General features: G+C 41.8%; 1 protein-coding gene across 10 annotated transcripts in view; it reads right to left on the bottom strand.

Moving 5' to 3' along the window:
• Nucleotides 1-20,391, bottom strand: part of ZNF423 (zinc finger protein 423) — a 317,131-nt gene that overhangs the window by 239,422 nt on the left and 57,318 nt on the right. For 7 of the 10 annotated variants that reach the window (XM_037877860.2, XM_043526245.1, XM_043526244.1 and 4 more), the window contains exon 2: nucleotides 5,910-5,969. The exons of the other annotated variants lie outside the window; for them this stretch is intronic. In XM_037877860.2, the coding sequence (XP_037733788.1) occupies nucleotides 5,910-5,969 (60 nt within the window). The remainder of the gene's footprint in view (nucleotides 1-5,909; nucleotides 5,970-20,391) is intronic. 10 annotated transcript variants of the gene reach the window in all.

Genomic DNA, 20,391 nt, shown 5'->3' with positions numbered 1-20,391 from the left:
GGGGACAGAGGTCTGGGGGGGGCAGTCAGGAAGGAGGCAGGGGTTGGATGGGGCGGCGGGGGACAGTCAAGGGCAGGGGTTCCGGGGGCAGTTAGGGGACAGGGAACATGGGGGGTTGGATGGGGCAGGAGTCCCGGGGGGCCATCAGGGGGCGAGAAGCAGGGGGGGTCAGATGGTGGGGGGTGGGCCACGTCTGGCTGTCTGGGGAGGCACAGCCTCCCCTAACCGGCCCTCCATACAATTTCGGAAACCCAATGTAGCCCTCAGACCAAACAGTTTGCCCGCCCCTGGACTAGATGGTACAACAGCATATGCCAAGGCCAATAGAGCAGAGGACGCAGCACAAACACAGCCGGGTGCTATCCTCTTCTCCTTCTTCATCTCCCCATTGCCACCTCTTCTACCCTCCCTAACCAGTGACCACTGCAGCAGAATAGCCTGAAAACCTACAGGTTCTGAGCCACCTATACCCCAGAAGCTGATGGAGAAGAGTACCTCAGCAGATGAAATAAGGAGAGATTAGAACCCCCAAATCCTGCGTGTAGATGTGGAGAGAAAAACATGCCTGCCTGCAACTTGAGTCCAGAGAGACTGAACAAGCAGTGCGATCTGAGAGGATTTGGGAAGGAAGAAGGAAAACACAAGCGAGAGACAATAATTGATACACAAGTTGAAAACAGTATAAAGCTTAATGTATGTGCTGAACTACAGCATCTGCACAGGCCAGCACCCAGTGAATACAGCACTGAGTGCTTTAGAAATGAATGTAATAACTGCCTACAACCATTCCTTCCAGCCACACTACTTCATTTCAAGGGGTTTGTTCCAGCATGACTGGTTTATGACACAGTATTTTTAACGTTTTGACTTTATTTATTGGCACTGATGGCACGCTGTCCTAAAGCAAACAAATTCTGAAAAGACACTTCTGTAAACATATCTATTACACACCACTGAACACTGTTATACTGACCACTGACAGTATAACACACATCACACAAACACCCCACCAATTTCCAAGTGCAATAGTTCAGGCTGACATTCCATCCCTAATTTGTGCTACTGGACCATGATTTTGTGTTCCCCAACTTCTCCGTTTGTGTCACAACCCAAAGGCTACTGAAGCCTACTTTTGTGTTTAAGTATAATTTAAGTATAGCAAAAAGGCAGTCTGGAGCTACGTGTATCTCAGGAACTGACAAAAAGTGCAAGCCTTCTAGTTCACTGAGTTCCTGGGAAGAACACAAAATCTTACTCTGGTTGCCCCAGACAATTTAGCTTGGCTCCCCCAAGGCCTCCCAGCCTAGCTAACGAGAAATTCCCCAGAAAACCCCATATAAAAATGCTTTTTATACCTCTTTAAAAATGCCTTAGATTCTCTATATATTTGGTAAGACTTTTTACTTCTTTAAAATGTCCCTTGTTGCTCCTCTAGATAATGCTCCAGTGATGTATTACAACAGTAATACAGGACTGCAAAGCAATGGGCTACCCAGACAAATATTAAATCTTATTTTCCTCTTCGCTTAGAAGAAGCAGAAAACCCTTTGGCAAACCAGAGCTCTTGATGCTTCTCTGTCCTCCCACTGGAAACCCTGCCCAACCTACCCTATATCTGAGATACTTTCTGTGTTAGATGTGAGGGCAGCAGTGCAAGCTTGCAAGTGTGGCAGTCACTATTAACAGAGAGAAGCAGGGTGAATGAGCATTCTACCTCTCGTCCTCTGGGACAGAACACATACCTGTCTATTAAACAACAAAACATTACTGATCTGCTAACTAAGACCCTGAGAGAGAGAGAGAGAGAGAGAGAGATTCTTGTTCTTTAAATTTAAGTTCAGAAACAATTATGCAAAATTGAAGAACCGGGAATGTTCTTACACATACCCTTTGCTAGCTCACAGCCTAATACCAAGTGATTATTTTTCATATTATCTGAGCAACCTCTCTCTCATAATTAGGCTAGGAAGGATTAGATTTTTATCAGTAAATAACAGTAAACATCAATTTCACAGTACACACACAAACCGATGAAGAATATTTCCATCTACAATAACTGAAATGTACAGAGAGGTGAAGTAAGAAAAATGCGGCTTAAGAATTTATTAGAGTTTGATTTAAGGATGTTTTATTTTGTATACTTTAACATGTGATCTTGACAATTTGAGTTTTAACGGTTATAAAACTTTTACTTTTTTAACCTCAGTGTAATATCATTTAATATCATTAAATAATTGTCAACACCCCCAATAATTTCCCAAAACTGTGAAAATTTTAATCCATAAAAATTGGGAAAAAATGCTTAAAGTCCATGATTTTGCACAACTGAAAATTAAAAAAAAATCTTCAAATCATAAAAATATAAAAATATAACTCTTCCAAGCTTACTTATAATGTATTCTATTGATTCTAAAAATTAATACACACAGCTTAAATTATGATAGAAAACTGTCATTTACAAAACTAGTTCAAGTCACGTTTAAAGAAGCTGAACTGATTCCCCAATAGTAAGAAGGCTTGGACTTCTGTAAAACCTTTGAACTGGACAGATAACTGGGAGAAGAGCTTTTAATCTCCAGTCTAGGTAGAGGTTAAAATTTTAAATAAAGAAAAGAAAACCAACTGAACTAAAAAGGCAAAATCCTTGCAGTAAATAATCAATGTGATGCATAAAAACATAGCCACATGAATTCCATTGACAACATGCACATTGATAAATCTCCACATGTTGCATTAAATATCGCCTGCAAATCAATGATTTGTAAGCATCCTCCATTGTTCAGAACCTCATTGAAACTTTGACAGTGAAGTGCTATTTTTAGAAAAACTGAAGTAGCCACTTTAACGAAGTTCGAGCATTTGTGGTACTTTGAAAGCTACAACACCTCAACAAGAGTTCTATTTCCATCATTCCAAAATACTTCTAATTTACAAGTTACAATAATCAGGAAAGCCAGTCCAGCAAACACTGAAGTCAACAATCACATGCTTTCAAACCTACTGAACTAGCTCTTACAGTTGTAGGAAGTTCACTGGTTCTGCATTTCCTGTCTTGCAGAGATCATAATGCCAAAGGACTGGAGCTTGTAAACTCTGCAGCCCTCAGCTGAACAAGGGCTCTGCTTCAGCACAGTTTAAATACTGTGTACAACTAGAGCTTCAGTCACACCTCAGGGGACATATTCAGCATTGGCATGACAGAGAGATTTTGTTAACTGCGGTTCAGATAACTTATTACCCTCTACAATAAAATATTTTTGGAAATTAATTTTTTGGAAGAATCAAAAGTTGACTACCTACTGCTTTGAAAATGCCTCTTCAACCCTAGGATTTGGATAAAATTAACCCTAATATTTTCTACAAATTAAGATTTATTTTAAAAAAATCCATTTTCTATGCAAATCTAAGCAAGAGAGGCTGGGTTGTTTCTGCTCAGGCAACAACATACATTCTCAACTATTTTAGTGTTGTATGGTAAGGCCATCATTAGAAACAGAACTTAGTTTAAGGCTTGCAATGTAAGTGTCCCGCTATGCAACTAAATAAGGCCACGTCTGCACTAGAAAGGCGTGTCAGTACAAGTATACCCTCCTAGTGCAGACACAGCTTATACCAGCAAAAAATTGCTGTTTTAGCTTATACTCAGAGAGCAAAGTAAGTTATATCAGCAAAAGCATTTTTATGCCAGTATAATGGTTTAATCGAGCTTTTGCCAATACAGAAATTCTATTTAAAAAAAAAAAAGTCATACATCTAACCAACATTGCGGTAGTAGCTAAGTTACTACCGTAGACCTGGCCTAAGAAGCTTCATTAGCTCAGGAAAGACAGTGGTTGTGCACACAAGCCAGAAGATAATTCCTCAGAAGTCACAGTGGATCTGTTTACATCCACACACAGATGTGCACAACACCTGAGAAGAAGAGTGAGGAATATGTTAATTTAAAACATCTGGCAAATGGTTCACCCTTAACAAGTCCAGTTTTTGGACTTTTGTTTTTTCAAGGGGAAAAGGTATATTGTTGATTTGGGCTGGGGAATGAAGGGGCATGAAATGAGAAGCTGAAGCATGTTTTCCCCCCTTTATTGAAGTTCTACATCACACTACTAGAGTTAATGCAAACAGGAAGATCATAAAAGAACATAATGAAAGTCTTGCACACTGGGACTAAGGGACTGGTTTCAGTTACTGAATATAGCTTTGGAGGCACACCACACAACAGTGAGTAACTCCACAGTATTACACCACTATATATTATGGCTTCTTAATGCTTTTTCTGTATAGCTCTTCAGCCTTATTCCAGTCTGCAGCCTCATGCCTCCTGTATCGTATCCTATCCAATATAAAGGTTTATAAGATTAAAATTCACCTCTACAAAGTGTGTCAACATTCATTTCCTTAAATTAGATGTAAAGTAGATCACACACACAATACACAATTGTAATGTATCATTCCAAGGGTCTAGAGTTAGAATTACTCGTATTTCCAACTAGTAACAGGACACCCTGTTGCCCATTATCTCAGCTTTGTGAGAAAAGGGGAGCAGAAACAGCTAATTTGTGAAAACTCTTTCACAAGCTCTTCTTATACCTCCAATATATCCATTAACCTCACTCAGAAAACCCAAATGCACTCCATCCTACTGACGTGTATAGATATATTTTTTGTACCTCAGATTTAATATAATTCAGGATTTTTGATAGATAACATTGGTTACTCCACTCCACTGCTGTTTGAAACTAAGGTCAAGCAAGAAAGACTGAGAATGCTCTTTTCATGCACTGTTAGCTCCAGGCACAAAGGGGCCTTCTGCATCACAGTCAGGGGTTTTCAGCAGCAGGAATATTTGCTATCAAAGAACAGTGAAAATACAAATTGTTCAAAGCAGCCATAGTGGAAAAGATGCTGTACCCAGAACAACATACACTATGTTTTGTACAAAATGGAATGCCACAAGTACCATGGCAAAGACAAATTTGTCTTAAAGACCAGCCAGATACTGACTATGGTGAGAAAAATCCCTTGTGAGCTTGTTTCCCAATGAGTCTTATAATATCCACACTGAATGGGGATTTATTACCATTGTTTATTTTCATATTACTGTTTAGCATCTATTTAAATTGTGAATTCTTGTGGTCTACCACTGCTATAATACCACAATGTGTTTCTATATTAAGACAGTATTGAAGCAGAGTTAATGTTAACCATTTTATCACCTTAAAATCAAAAGAAATTATATACAAATTTGCCTTCTGAGAATTCCATAGATATTACACGGACAAAGTATATACTCCAAATCAAAATAGCATTATGTACATCAGATTGGGTAAATAACTTGCAACCAACCATACACCTAGACTAATCTGACATTCTAACTTGCTTAATCTACTTTAGTTTCTGAGCCCCTTTTTATTCAGATGTTCAGTGTAATATAGGTTTACAGGTTCTAGACACACGTCAGGTTTACACAGAGACTGGTAAATATATTAGATCTTTCCAAACTTATGTTCACCTGGTCTAAGAGTGCTTTGTAATTTCTTCCAAGAAGAGCAATACACACATTCCAATTGAGATTGAGTTTAAAATTCCTATTAGAGTAGTTTTTATGTAATTAGATTGGAATGAATGTGCAACAGTGCCATTGCAGAAAACTTCAAAGCAGTTATACTGTAGAAATCACAACCCATTTCTGTGTGCCCACAAGAAGAAAGAATGACTCTCTGGAGGATAAGAGTATATTAGTCTCTGTATGTAATAGATTTTATTGACCATATGGAACTGATATAAAAATTGTGTTGCAGTGGGTAGTCTTGGATTTGAGACAGGAATGTGACACAAAATACAGTTTCTGTAAAATGCCTGGCTGCTTTCTGGCAGCCTTTGCAATCAGAAAAACCTAGAACATTTACCTGATTGAGTCACTGATGAGTCCCAGTTCAAAGCAAAATCTGAAGATTCACCCTCTTCGACTGAAAGAGAACAAAATACAGTTTGTGATTTCTAAACAAAACGGGAAGCACGAGATAATTAGAGCCCCATATACTATTAAAGTGTTACAACAGATTTCTGCACCAGTGAAGAAAAGATTATTTTCCATAAAATAATTTTAGGGTGATAATTTAGTAAAGTTTCTGTCCAAACATTTTCAACTTGGCTACTAAATCTGTGCCTGAATATTTTTTTCCCCATATACAAATTACCAAATTTGCACATGCAGATGTGAGTGAGGTTTAACTACCACAACGTATTGCGGATCTGCAGATTTAGGGGGTTGGTGCACACAAAAACTGCAAATTTGTGGCTGCAAAGAGACTGTTTTGAAAATTTCACTCTAACATATCACACCAAAGATATGTTCTATGAAAACAATATTGATGGATGTCATTAAACAATATGAAGAACTACAAAATTTATGATGTTTTAAAAAGTTTGGTATCCAAAACACTATATGTTATGTATGGACACATTTTGTAATATTGCAGTAACATACGCACTTTTTCTTTAAATATTTATATTGTAATTTAAGGCCTGATCATGTGAAGACAATGGGGGTAGGATGCTCAGTATCTTTCAGAATTAAACACTTATCTAGCACTTGGGAAAGAAGTAAACACAACATTTTATCTTTAGCTGTTCAAATTTTGTTTAGCCAACCTTGTGCCCCTTAGAAACAGCCAAGAGACCAGCTGCCAACTAGGAGCCCAATTCTATTCCCACTTCAGTCAACAGTAGTTTTACTATTGTCAAATTGTGTGCATTTGAAAGTCAGAGGTGCAGAGATTGTCAACATGCCCCTTTATAATCATATACAACAGTGTCCTTATTTCTCCCTCAAAAATATAGTTTGGATATTGGACCTTTATTCTCTGACATACACCATTTTAGTGTACACTCAACACTACCACCCGCCCTTATCCACACCTCACTTCATCTAAAAAATGGACATCTACAGGATTCTGCAGCTGAAGTCAATGTACCACTCTAAATTCACATTCCATAGCTCCCATTGACCACACTGGTGGTTGTATGCCCAGACCTTAGAGCTAGGTTTACAGCCCTTAGATTCAATTATTATTACCTGGAAGCCTCATTTTTTTTCCAACAGGCTCTAATATCCTTGATGCAGTTCTAGCAAGTTGATGTAGGTGGTTTTAAAAAGAAATTGGAAATAGAAAAGATAGCTAAATGGGTAATATAAAAATTTTTTTTGATGCACTGTAATCTAATGTGGAGATCGCACAACAAATGTACATTCCATAGAAGGCTACAACTACAGTAGTGCTATTGTATAATTTTATTACTTCAACAAAGATTGGCCACTTCAGTTGATGCTGATGATCCTTTAAAATTAGCTGTAGTCTTTTAAACAAACCTACATGAACACAAAAGCACATTTCACAAAATATTATATTTGGAATGATGGAAAACAAAGTATAAAATGTGAAAATCAATAACAAAACTCCCATTTATTTTGACACAAGTAGAATTGGGCCAAACATTTGCTCTAGTAAAAGGTTCACCCACCATTTTGTATCTCTGAGACCACCATCTTGTTTCATTTTTGTGACAAGTACTAAAATGCAAAAGGAATATTCTGGACATAATGAGGCTAAATATTGCTTCAGCTCTTAGAACAGATATGTTTGTGTTTCAACAATAAAATTACATGTACATTGGGAGAAGATATTTTTCCCCCAACATGTCAATTAAGCTAACTTTATACTGCATGTCTTATTCAAAAAGGATAAGCAGAATGTTTTTATTTGATTATGGAAAAAAAAATTTTAAATCACTTTTCTAATGGATAAGAGAATAAAACTTACTAAATCTGCTAAAAAATATGGCAAGGCCTTAACTTCAATAACAGTTAAATAAGAAATATATGGAACCACTGTTGGTCATCTGTAATTTTAACAACAGACTAACTCACATTTTGGCTAAACACAGGAGACTGCTACAGTCCTTGATTTCACTTGATTTCAACAGTACAACAACACTATACTTTTAGGAATCCCTTAAATGAGGCCAAAGATTAAATGCTTAAAAGGTTAAATGAATGTCTTTACTGGCATTAATTTGTTTTGCTCTGCTGAGTGGATGAGGGAGGGAGACCACTACATTTTTATATTTAAATGAAGATGACAACACTTACATTCATTGAATATTATTGTCATGATTTCAGGTTCTTCCCCACACACTCATGCAAACACATCACCTTATCTAACATTTTCATGCAGCAAGGGAGTCGATTGCCTCACTAGTTTAGACATAAATGCATTTTAGCTGTTGTTGCTCATCCCACTAATTTTTCCTCTCTCTTTTCTCATTTTCTTTTTCCTTTTTTCTTCCACTTCTCTCTCTCTCTCTTTTTTTCTTTTAATAAACACATTATCTTTATAGGCTCAAGGATGAGAAAAAGTAATAGCAAACCCCCTTGGAGGTATTGTTACATCTGACTACTGTGCAACTGAACAGGTTTTCTTCATCCAGCCGAACAGGAGTTCAAATTGGTCTCTTCAACAATAAGGTAACTGGCAGGAGCGATAGGAAAAAAAGAAGCCAGATCACTTCACACTGTTCAAGATGGGTGCTTGCTGTGGAAGCAGGAGCACATAAGGTAGCAAGTGGTACAAAAAGGCTGGCATGGTTAGTCTTGTACTTCCCTGAAATGGGATTCTTACTATAGAAATTATTATTATTCTACAGCACCATAACAATGCATGGGGCCTAAGGGACAATTAGAAAGATAGACTAGTCTCTTTGGACAAGGGACCTAAGCGGGGCCTGCAAACACTCAGGTACTCATGTGCCCAACTGTTTGCAAGACCAGACCCTAAATTAGACATCAGGCACCAAGGGATGTCAAACACAGTATGAGAATCAGTGATATAAGGAAAGCCTTTAACATAAAAATATTCATTCTGCACACCAATATGATTAACAAGCCACAGCTATTTAACTATCTGTTCCATTAATATCCTGTCCTGTGCACTTTGACAGGTAGGGAGGGAAGGATGGCCCCATGATTAAAGTGCAGAACTAGGAGTCAAAAAATCTGGGTTAATTTTCCAGCTCTGTTATAGACTTCTAGTGTAATCTTAAGTTACCTAACCAGCATATACCTCTCTATTAAAAGAGGATAATACCTCACAGAGGTGTTGTGAGGCTTTTCTCATTGGCATATCTAAATCATTTGGACATAAGCACACATTATATAAGCACACATATTTGAAGTGGGGGGGAGGGGTTATGTCTGCTGAAACAGTAAATATCCAAGCATTAAAAAAGTTGACAGAACAGGACAGCATTACCTTAAACTAAAAACTTTAATACTTGACCATCAAGGGCTAAATTCTGCCCTCTGGTGCATGAGTCCTCTGTTGATTTCATTTGGAAGGTCAGGATACATATGTTAGAAGTTTCCTGTGTTGGTAAAGGAAGGGCTGTGTAAAGGCTTTGTCCAAACTGGAGGTGAAGTCCCTGCTCATCCAGTGAGTGGAATAAAGGTTGCATATTTTGCTTACAGGCTCAGCAGGTCCTCCCAAGGAGCAAACAGCAGGTCAGAGTGGGGTTTGACTGCTGAGGTTACATAGGCATCTCCAATTCTCACCACTGAGAGCAGTGAGTCAGAAAAACCTTGTTCATAATTTTAATTTTAGTTAGGGAGATGTTTACTTTAGTTTGCTTTCCCTGTCTGTCCTTATGTGTTATCTCTTTTATTATTTTCTGAAATGATTTGAAGCCTGGTTCAATTTCCCTTCTCTATTTTATATATTTGTTTATAGCAGTAGTACTAGACTTTGTAAATAAATTACACCTTTTTATCTCTGTTTCCCCCTACCTTGTGGAGACTGGTTTATTTAAAACAATAATAGTAATAGGTGCAGCAGAAGGGAATAGAATCTAAGGGGACCACTTTCAAGATATGCTACTCAGTAATATACGGGATCTAGGGAGACCATTCTTAACCAAAAAATGGTAAACGCTAAAAAGAACACTACACTGGTGGTACTGAAAACCTGTTTATTGTGTAAATCCTCTACCAGAAAGTTCCACCCAACTGTGTCGTGCAGATGGCTAACTGGTTTAAAGATTGTCACAAATGATAAATGAATTATGCCAAGAATATAATGCCTAGAACTGGTCTGTTGCTAAATAGGCTCGTGCCACGTTCAAATTGATGGTAGCCCTTATGAAGTCCAGAGACTATGTGGGGTCTAGGATCGATTTCGACGCTGACTCTGAGCGACAAAAGAAATTGGAGCAACATGGAGGTTGATGCATGGGCTTCTTGCCTGGACAGCACAGCTAGAAGCCAATTGTTGAGACAAGGAAACACAAGGACACCATAACAACATCTGACATAAGGTTCTACGATGAAAAACACCTTGGTGAAGACCTGGGGAGCAGCAGCTATTCCAAAGGTGAGCACTCTGTACTGGAAATAGTGAACGCCCACTGTGAATCTCAGGAAACGTCTGTGGGCTCCATGGATATCCATGTGAAAATAAGCATCCTTCATATCGAGAGCCATAAACCACATGCCCTTCTCTGACAACAGGATATTCGCTGCCAGCATGACCATACGAAACTTGAGCTTGTGAAAGAAGCGATTAAGGTGCCGAAGATCGAGGACTGATCTCCATCTGCCTGTCTTCTTGGGTATCAGTAAGTAAGCTGAGTAGAACCCTGTTCTATCACTTCATCCAGAGATAAGGAGGGAAATCTAGCTGGTTGTGGAGCCACTGTCGGGACCGGACTAAGGGATTCTTCCTCTACTATAGTATCCGAACACCTGCTGGAAGGATCCCTTAGGGGGAGGCAGGTGAAGATTCCCTTGTGGACTAGGCTGGGGGGAGGTATAGGGACAAGATTCCCCAGTATGGCCAATAGGCTGGATCCCAGGGAGGTTGTGGTGGTTCCCACGGCATGGGGTACCAATGGCTCAGAGATAATTGAGCTGGTAGATGCTCCCATCGACGTGGCAGTCTCCGTGAAGGTGCGTAGTAGTGATAAGATGTGGTCGGTTCCTCTCCCAGTTCTGATTTATCGGAGAAGGAAAAGATTTACTCAGGTTCCAAAGCCAGTACCATTGGAGCCAGTGGAAGGGTGTAAATTATCAGAGCAGATAGTGCGGGATCCCGTACCTCAGGCATATCCTGTGGTAGAGAAATTATCTCTCCAGAAGTGGAGGGGCATGATAGATGGGGTGACTCCGGGTTTGGCAAGGTGAACACATCCTGGGACGCGGCTCTGGCTCCAGATCTCCCCGCTGTAAGAGGCACCCTCTCCTTCTGGGTATCAGTGCTGGCACCATGGACTTTCCTGGAACAGGACAATCCCACATCTTTTGGGATGCCAGTGATAACAATACCAATGGACCAGTGCTCAGAACCACCAGATTCCATTGCTTGTGTGACTTCTTCTCAGGTCTATGGAACTTAGCACGTGATCTGTCGCCATGTCTCGAACTCGTGGAAGGAGTGTTCACTTTCTTCGATTTTGAGGAAGACTTAGTCCCATGCTTATAGGTATGCTTCCTTACCTCATGACTAGGCCCCGCTATGGGGTCCGTGGGGGTGGTTCCGACAGCACCAGATTTGGACGTGGTAGCAGGAGACAGCTCCTCACTAATTCAGTCCAATGTATGTGAGGGTTCCCTGGCCTGGGTCCAAGTGAGGTCTCGAGGAGAACTCCATGAGGCGCTTCCAGAGGCAGAAAGCCTGCCCTTCTCAGATGTAGCTGGGGAAGGATAGGCAAATACTGCACCTGGACACACAGGAGCTTCTCCCAAGCAGGACAGACAGCGTTGGTGTTCGTCGCTGACCAAGAAGGAACGCAGGCAAGAGGTGCAGAGTTTGAAGCCCGGAGTCCAGGGCATAGTCCAATACCCGCGTGCCAGTACAGAGGAGGAGGGAGGAGGGATTGGCGAGGAAGACAAACAAAAAAATAAACCCAAATCTAGACCACGTACTAAAACTACAATAAAAGTACAATAAACTGGTAAAACTAATCTAAAAACTGACAAACTCTGTACACTGTCTTATTTCAAAGTGCGTCAGTGACGAGGACACTGAAAGTTCTGACCCAGACTACCCGGCCATGAGAAGGAACTGCGGATGCAGTTGGTCTGCCCCGCCCTTTATCGGATGAAAGCACAAGGTGAGCCAGGGCTCAAGCAAGGAGCAACAGACACTATTTTCAAATTCTCTGACTCTGGGAACATAGCAAACATGCATAACCCTCACTGGAATACAATAGGGACCCTCATTCAAAGAAGAATAAATGTTTTCTGAGAAACAAGGGACAAAACCATAATTAACCAAAATCAAGGATTAGACCCTTCCATAGGTGCCATTTAATCACTTTGATGATGCAAACACAGAAATCTAAACTACTATTGTGCAGCAACAGCAGAACGCAGCTACTGCTAAACCACTGAGAGAGAGGTGCTGACTTTGTGATTTCCTGGGGGGATGCTCGACTCCTGCTCCACCCCAGGCCCCACCCCCATTCCACCCCTTCCCCCAGCTCCCACCTCACCTCTTCCTGCCCCCGCTCCAGTCCCGGAGCACCCACGGAGTCAGCGCCTATGCACTGAGACTGAGACTGATAGAAAGATGCAGAAGTATTAGAAACATTCTCCTTCGGAAGTACAGCATGGAAATATTAAAGGAAAGAGAGGTGAAGTTTAAGGATGTAAGCCAAGATTTTAAAAAGCAGCTAGTGATTTTGCCTCAACTTGAGACACCTTAAAGGGGCCTGTTTTCTTGAGAGCAATGCTCAGCACTTCATAAAAAAACAGTGCCCTTTAAGGTGTTTCACACTGGACTGAAACATTTTAGAATCTTGGCTACCTCTACATTTAAATTCCAATTATTCTTGTCAGTTACACACACCCTCCTTTCCCCCACTTTTCTCTGAACTATGAAAGGTGTTTGTGCATTCAGGTATGGTTGTAGTGAGAAACAACGGCGATGTAAAAGGTTCATACTATATCTGATCTCTGAGTCATTGTTTTGAAATGTCTTAAAAAAAAATTTCACTCCTATTAGTAATGCAGAGCCAATATAGCTAGAGAACAGCAACCTGAATTGTATTCTGCTTCATGCTTCATCAACAAAAGTGTCAGTCATGTTCCAAGTACAATATATTATTGGTGATTATGTCAATTTTCAGATCTCAGGTTGAATTCATAGTCAATTTTAAAAAAGGAGTTAAAAGTAGTTTCAAAGTACTAAAATCTTCTCTGAGTTCTTTTATCAGTGTTTGTGGCCTTACCCTTATTTTTGTTTATTGTTAAAAAGTTTCTCTCTCCCCTGTTGCTGTGTAAATGACCTACATAAACCACAGTGGAGATAAACTGACTGAATGAACAGACGAAAAGGGGAAACAAACTGTGCACCCAAATTGTCATCCAGTGCACAAAGTGAACAAACTGGAAACAAGGAGAGAGGCGCTCTTTTAGTCTAATTCTTCAAGTACAGTAATCTTGGTGCTTCTAGTAACTATGGTCATAAAGAACTTTCACAGTTTCTAAATTGACAGTATCCTTTTAATGCAGTTTCTCTGGGAAGCAACTATGGAGTTGAACCCTCTAGAAAAAAAAACGTCTTGGAATGAGTTTCCATGCAAAGAGCTTTGAAAATGTCCTTGGGCTAGCACATACAGAAAATCTTCTTGTGATAAACTCAAAGGGCCAGATTCTCCAGTTCACTAAGGCCACTTTGTGCTGTGCAAGTAGAGAATTTCCCATGTGCAGGGGGAATTTCTGCTGGCATAGAGCTGCCAGAGGAGGCACAGCACCTTCATACACCAGTTGCCGCCTCATGCTGACATAAAAAAGAAGAGGGAGCAGGTCAGGGATGGGCTTGCTGAAGAAATGTTGGGGGGGTGTGGCAGAGGTGGATTCCACTGTTATACCCAGTTCTCCACTGGTGTAAGGGACCTTAAGCCAGCAATGCCAGCAGCATTAGAACAAGATGCCTTTCTGCTCTAATTTATGACAGGAGTAGGCAGCCCTGAATCAGGGAGCCACAACCAGATCCCTCTGGCCACCACTCTTCACTACAACCGAGCACAGCTCAGATAGAGTAGGGAACTGTGGGCAGATACTCCATTCATTAAACAGTATTACACAAATCCAAATGTTTACATTTTGCCAGCTTATCTTCGATGTTCTCAGAGGATATTTATTTAATTGCTAGGTCACTGGTGCTGGAGACTAAAAGGTTTTGGTCCTCTGCGCTCAAAGAAACGTCAGAAAGAATTCAGCATCCATTCCCGCATGAATCTGAAAATCTATTTATGGGTGTGCCATTACCTGAACTCCATTCATAGTACAGTGCTTATTTAACACTTGATCACTCCCAGGAAAGAAGTTAACCTTATCAAACCAAGGCACTTCTGAGCCACATGTTGATTTCTAGATGCAATCAAACCTTACAAATGAGCAACAGCCCCTTAACAGCTCAAATTCTATATGCATACTTCTTATCCATAGCCTTCAAGGGGTGAAGGGAACTATTGACATGATAGGATTGTACTAATATTTGCCTTAGAATAAAAATGCTACAGTGTTCTATCCTAAGAGTCAAAAACAATGGCATAATATTATTGGCCCCAATTTGGAAAAATACTTAACCACATGTTTAACTTTCTGTGCCCTGTCTAAATAGGGAATCAGGTGACTTTCCTGAATCAGAGCTATTGTGTTTTGGACCATTATGGTAGAGTATTCTCGCCATTTTGTTACATCAGATAACCTCTCTGAAGAGGATGATGAAATGGTCTGAGTGCAGAAAATGGCCATGTTGCATTTTAGTTGGTTGGGTGTTAGATTATGTTATTCTAAATAGGATGGGTTTATTTCTCACAAACTACTACAAGTTGTATCAATATTGTCTGTATATTAGCCTGCAGTGTGTGCGTCCAAACTCTCATATTTCCCTCTGGATATGTTTTGTAATAAGACCCTTTATTATTAATCAAATCATACAATAAATACATATTTTCCCAGACCTAGACATAGATACATTTAAGCTAGAGCTCAGTGATTGCCACTTCCCTGAAACATCAGTTCTCATATACTTTTCACACTTGTATACAGCCGCCACCCTCAGATACATATCCTTACAATGCGTTTAGCTTTCATATCGTCTCCCATCTATCCACAATCCCTTTCTCAAAGTTTTCCTTTCTGCCTTTAAAAAGGGATCATATGAAATTATAAGCCTCCAAACCAATGAACAACCACACAGACGCCTTGTCTGCACTACAGAGTTTTGTCAACACAAGTTACACCAACAATCAAAAACCCATATAATTACATCGCTTGTGCATGCTCACACAATGCTGCTTCTGTTCACCAGAGAGCATCCATAGTTGGTACTCTAGCACTGACAGAGAGAGCAGTGCACTGTGGGTAGCTATGCTCATAGTGATCCTGGGAGACCCAGCATACCCCTTACTCCCATGGCTCATGAAGCCTTACACGGAAAACCTGAACAGCAGCAAGGAGCGCTTCAACAATAGCTGAGCGTGTGCAGAACAACTTAGAATGTGCCTTTGGCAGATTAAAGGCTCACTGACACTGCCTTTTTGGCAGGTTAGACCTAAAAGAGGAAAATATTCCCATGGTCATAGCAGCCTGCTGTGCGCTCCATAATATTTGTGAGGCTAAGGGTGATAAGTTTCTCCCACTGTGGAGCGCAGAGGCAGATCGCCTGGCGGCTGATTTTGAGCAGCCAGATACCAGGGCTATTACAGGAGCACAACTGGGGCTACTTGAATCACAGAGGCTTTGAGGCACCATTTTGACAATGAGCTCCAGTAACGTGTCTTTCTATACAGCACTCTGCCTTGCTTTGTTGCCTTGCATGAAAATTTTGATGATTCCCGACCATGATTTGTACTCAGCAAATGATCAAATTGCCACTGTGTATTAATTCCAGCAGCAACCACCATGTGTAGGAGACAAATAAAGATTGGTTATCTTTCAGAGAGTATGTTTTTATTAAATACAAATTAACAACGACACACAAAAGGCTTGGTGGGAAGAGAGATAACAATGAAGGGCAGTGTAGGTTCTTATGGCTGTGTGTAACTCTGAAGGGGTGAAGTGAATGAGGTACCAAGATGGGCCAGGAAGTTGCAATGAATGTGTGGGAGGAATTTGAGGAGGGTATGGAAAGCAGTTCTGTATCAGCTGCCGGTGGGGGGGCGGGGGGGGAAGGAGCAGGTGGGGGGGGGCGGGGTGTTGCACACACCTGAATTCAGCCTGCAGCATGATTAGGGACTTCAACATTTCCATTTGTTCCTCTACCATTTTTATCATCCGCTCCTGGCTCTCCTTTCTGTCCTGCCTATCTATTTTATAATTTTCTTTTAAAGTCTCTCTCCACGCCCTGCCTTCTCTTTTTTCGGCCTCTGAGGATTGGAGCACCTCTCAAAATGTGGCCTCCTTGTTCCTCCTTGGTCACTTCTTTATCTCGCGGAGGTGCTCCGTCAGTGTGTACGGGGTTCCCCTGAAGGCCACATCTGCAGAAGCGCAAGAAACAATAAACAGAAGCATGATTCTTAGTGCATGCATCAAATCAACATCGTAAAATGCACTTTTTTAAAAAACACAGATCAGTTTCTCACTCTCCCTTGGCAAGCACCCAGTGCAGCGAATGCCCTAAACATGACGAGTTTGCCCCGGGGGGGAGGGAAAGGGGCTCAAGATGGGTCAAAGAATCTCACAGTCTTTTAAGGGGATCACTGCAGATGACTCGGGAAAATACTGTAAATTCTACCACCATTTTCCACAGGCGGGGGTGAATGAGGCGGATATCTCATTCCTGAGGGTAATCAAGGATGCATGAGTGCATCTCTCCGGCATGTGTGCGGCATCAGACCAAGTCCCTATGCTGCTCGCCTGTGTGCCGTGTTGGTCCCTGCATAAGTGATTGCCAATTGCCGCAGGAAAGTTTCCTACAATGGGGGAAGGAACAAAGCAACTTTGCCAAGGAACCTTCGGCAGAGGATTGGTGAGTACCTCCCGGAAAGTTTCCTAGAGATCTCTCTGGAGGATTCCCGTGAAATCTCGGTGCACATTAATAGTGTTCTGCCGCACTTCGCTGCACAGGGGAATGTGACGCCCACACAAACACAGCTAGTCTGGTACATTTCTATCCTTCACCAACTTCTAGAATATACAAAGCAAAGGACAGCTCTACCTCATATAACCGAACAACATTTACTCAGAAAGATCACTTACCAGGGCTCTCCTCTCCTGCATGATGCTTGCCAGAGACGAACTGCTGGGACTGGCTAGACACCTCCAGAGTGGAAAAGAGGTCCTGACTCACAGCAGACAACCCTGCCGTACGCTCCACATCATCCTCCAACTCGACCTCCTCGTCCACAACTTCATTCTCAGGGTTGAGTCTGCTGTCCGCTGTCTCTAGCCCCGCTGACGTATCTACGAGGCTCTTGGCGGTGGAGGTGGGGTCCTGCGGAGGATGGCGTCCAGCTCCTTATAGAAGTGGCAGGTCTTCGGCACAGCACCAGAGCGACGGTTAGACTCCCTTGCCTTCTGTTACGCTTGTCTCAGCTCCTTTATCTTTGCACAGCACTGCTGCGTGTCCCATTCATAGCCCTTATCAAACATGTCATGAGAAATCAGACTGTAGGTATTGAAGTTCCTACAGCTGGATTGGAGCTGGGACTACTCTCCCCACAGTGCCAGCAGATCCAACAACTCAGGTGTGCTCCAAGTGGGAAGCGTTTGCTGCGTGGAGCCACCATGGTCAGCTGGGAAGATGTGATGTGAGCTGTCCATGTCAAGCAAACAGAAAGTGGAATTTCAAAAATTCCCAGGCCTTTAAAGAAGGCAAAGCAGAAGCCTGTGTACTTAGGTGCAGTGCAGCAGATTTCAAACTGCTGACCAGAGCGGTCAGGATGGTGATTGTGGGGAGGCCATTTACAGCGACATAACCAAGCGCGAAGTCTACACTGACACTTTGTTGATATAACTTTGTCACAAAAGCTCTACACCTCTCATCCAGGAGAGTTTTATTGGCAGAAGGAGCAGTGTAGTGTGTATACCTCCACTCTTTTGTCAACGAAAGCTGACTTTTGTGAACAAAACTCTGTAGTGTAGTACACAAAGCCAAAGATGTTCATCCCAGCACCATTCATCCTCCAACAGCCTGACACAGAGCAGCCTCAGTATACAATACCTTACGTTGGTCATGATCCCATCAGGTGCTGAGCACCATCAATTTCCATTTAAGTCAAAGGGAAATGCAGATGTTCAGGATTTAGCAGGATCAGGACCCTAAGGAAACAGTTTAAAACTAGCCTTGCAGGAGCACAAGGCAGATTAAAAATCTTTAAAGTTTAGCTACATGACCCAAGTGTAAAAGGATGCGGTATTGTCTCTCTGGCGTATGTCTACACTAAAAAAAAAAAAAAGGGGGGGGAGAGTTGTATCTCCCCAAAAGTTAAAATAGCAGTGAAGACAAAGCTTCTAACTTGGGTTAGCTTGAGTTCAACCCCAGACTCCCCTATGGGGTTTTACTTGAGCTACTAACTCAAGTTAAAACCTGAGTTGCCATGTCCTGACTGCTATTTTAACCCGAGTTAGCTAACCCAGGTTTGCTACCCTAAATCAGCGGTGCCCAAACTTTTCCTCTCGTGCCCCCGCTTACCAGTAATGGAATGCATCCGCAGCCCCATCTCCCTCCACGGACGGGGTGTGGAGTTGTAGCCGGGCCGGGGGCTGCAGCCCAGGAGCGGAGCCACAGCCAGGGGCTGGCAGCAGAGAGCAGGGGCTGGGAGTGGGAGCCAGGGGTGAGTTGTGGCTGGGAACGGGGGCCAGGCCGTGGCTGGGAGCAGGGGCAGCTGTGACCAGGGGCAAGGAGGCACTCCCACTCCACCCCCTTGTGGGGGCGGGCCCAGGCCCCGCCGCGTCCCCCACCCCGGACATTCCTCCATGCCCCCCCTGAGGGGGGCACACCCCACAGTTTGGGGACCACTGACAAATTAAGAACACACCTTTTTGCAATGTACACATACCCTGAAGTCTGCAGAGAGCCTGAAACAATTGCTCTGATAGGTGTAAACAGGCCCATTCATCTTAATGGGTTAACTCAGAAACCTAAAGATGACAATATAAAGGGCAACATTATTAACTATTTCACTGATGATCCCTTTAACAGAAAGCTCCAGCTGACATGCTAATCTTGAACTGCCTCCAGTGCCTCCTCAAAGGTTCCAAAAGCTTATCTGCCCCCCATCCAGCAGCCAGAATATCTATCGTCCCACCTATCAACTTCTATCATGCAGCTCAGTGATGTTGATACCAAAAACTGACAAAATTATTGAAAGAGGAAAAGGTGGGAGCAGCATAAAATACACTGAATTTGGGTTTTTTGTTGTTGTTTTTTTAATTAAATGAAACTGCTAGAGAGAGTTCCATTCTGCTGCACTGGAGTGCTGCAGAATTCAGGGACCTTGCCACAAAAACTAGCTTCCACATACAGTGGAGCACATAGCGGCTTGACTGTATTTGAAAGAACTTTACACTGCGATGACAGCAAAGGTGCATGGAAGAAAATTCAAATTCAAATGAAAATGATAAAATTTTGTGGGGATTTAGCAATTTAATGAGAAATACACATATAAGAATCATTATGAATTCATCTGGTTATTCAGCAATATCACCTGGACTTTTGTCTATCGGGTAAGACAAGTAAACTCATCTGCTGATTCAACAGTTACATTTAAGGGAAGTAGAAAAGATTCCAAGTGAGACAACCAGGGATGCTTTGCACCAGTAATTTGAGCGAGTTCATCCACACTGAAACAACTACTGTACCACACTACTGCTGTCATCTCCAACTACAACTTTCAGTTTACTACACATTTTGATTGTTTGCACTGACTTTTGCCATCTAGCATAAGTCATAAATCGTCTTCTTTCAGCGTTAGATGGAAGTTGGCATTTTGAAACAAAATCCCATCTAGCTGGTTGACAGTATAGTCCTTGCTCAAGTCCCAGCACACATGATCTTATGCAGAACATTTGAAAAGCTACAAGTTCTCCGAGTTTTTTCTAAACACAATTGCTTTCAGCTTTCTGAGTGGATCAGCAGAGCAGCATTCTTGTTCTCCTAACCTCCATACAGGATTCAGTGAGCGGTGGCCTTTGGCCAGGATTTTTTTCTATCCTAAATAGGACTATTATATATTTGTCCTTTCATGGGCCAGCAGGCCACAGAATAAGACAAGAGGGTTTACTGACATGGCTTATTTAGATAGTTCAGAGCCTAAATTCACATTAGTTCTCTAGCTGCTTTTTTCCAAAGTCAGTAACAGGGCTTGGCAGAGTGTGTGGTTTTTGCT

The sequence above is a fragment of the Chelonia mydas genome, chromosome 12, assembly GCF_015237465.2.
Source record: "Chelonia mydas isolate rCheMyd1 chromosome 12, rCheMyd1.pri.v2, whole genome shotgun sequence".
Taxonomy (NCBI): Eukaryota; Metazoa; Chordata; order Testudines; family Cheloniidae; genus Chelonia; species Chelonia mydas.
This window is presented reverse-complemented; position numbering and strand designations above follow the sequence as displayed.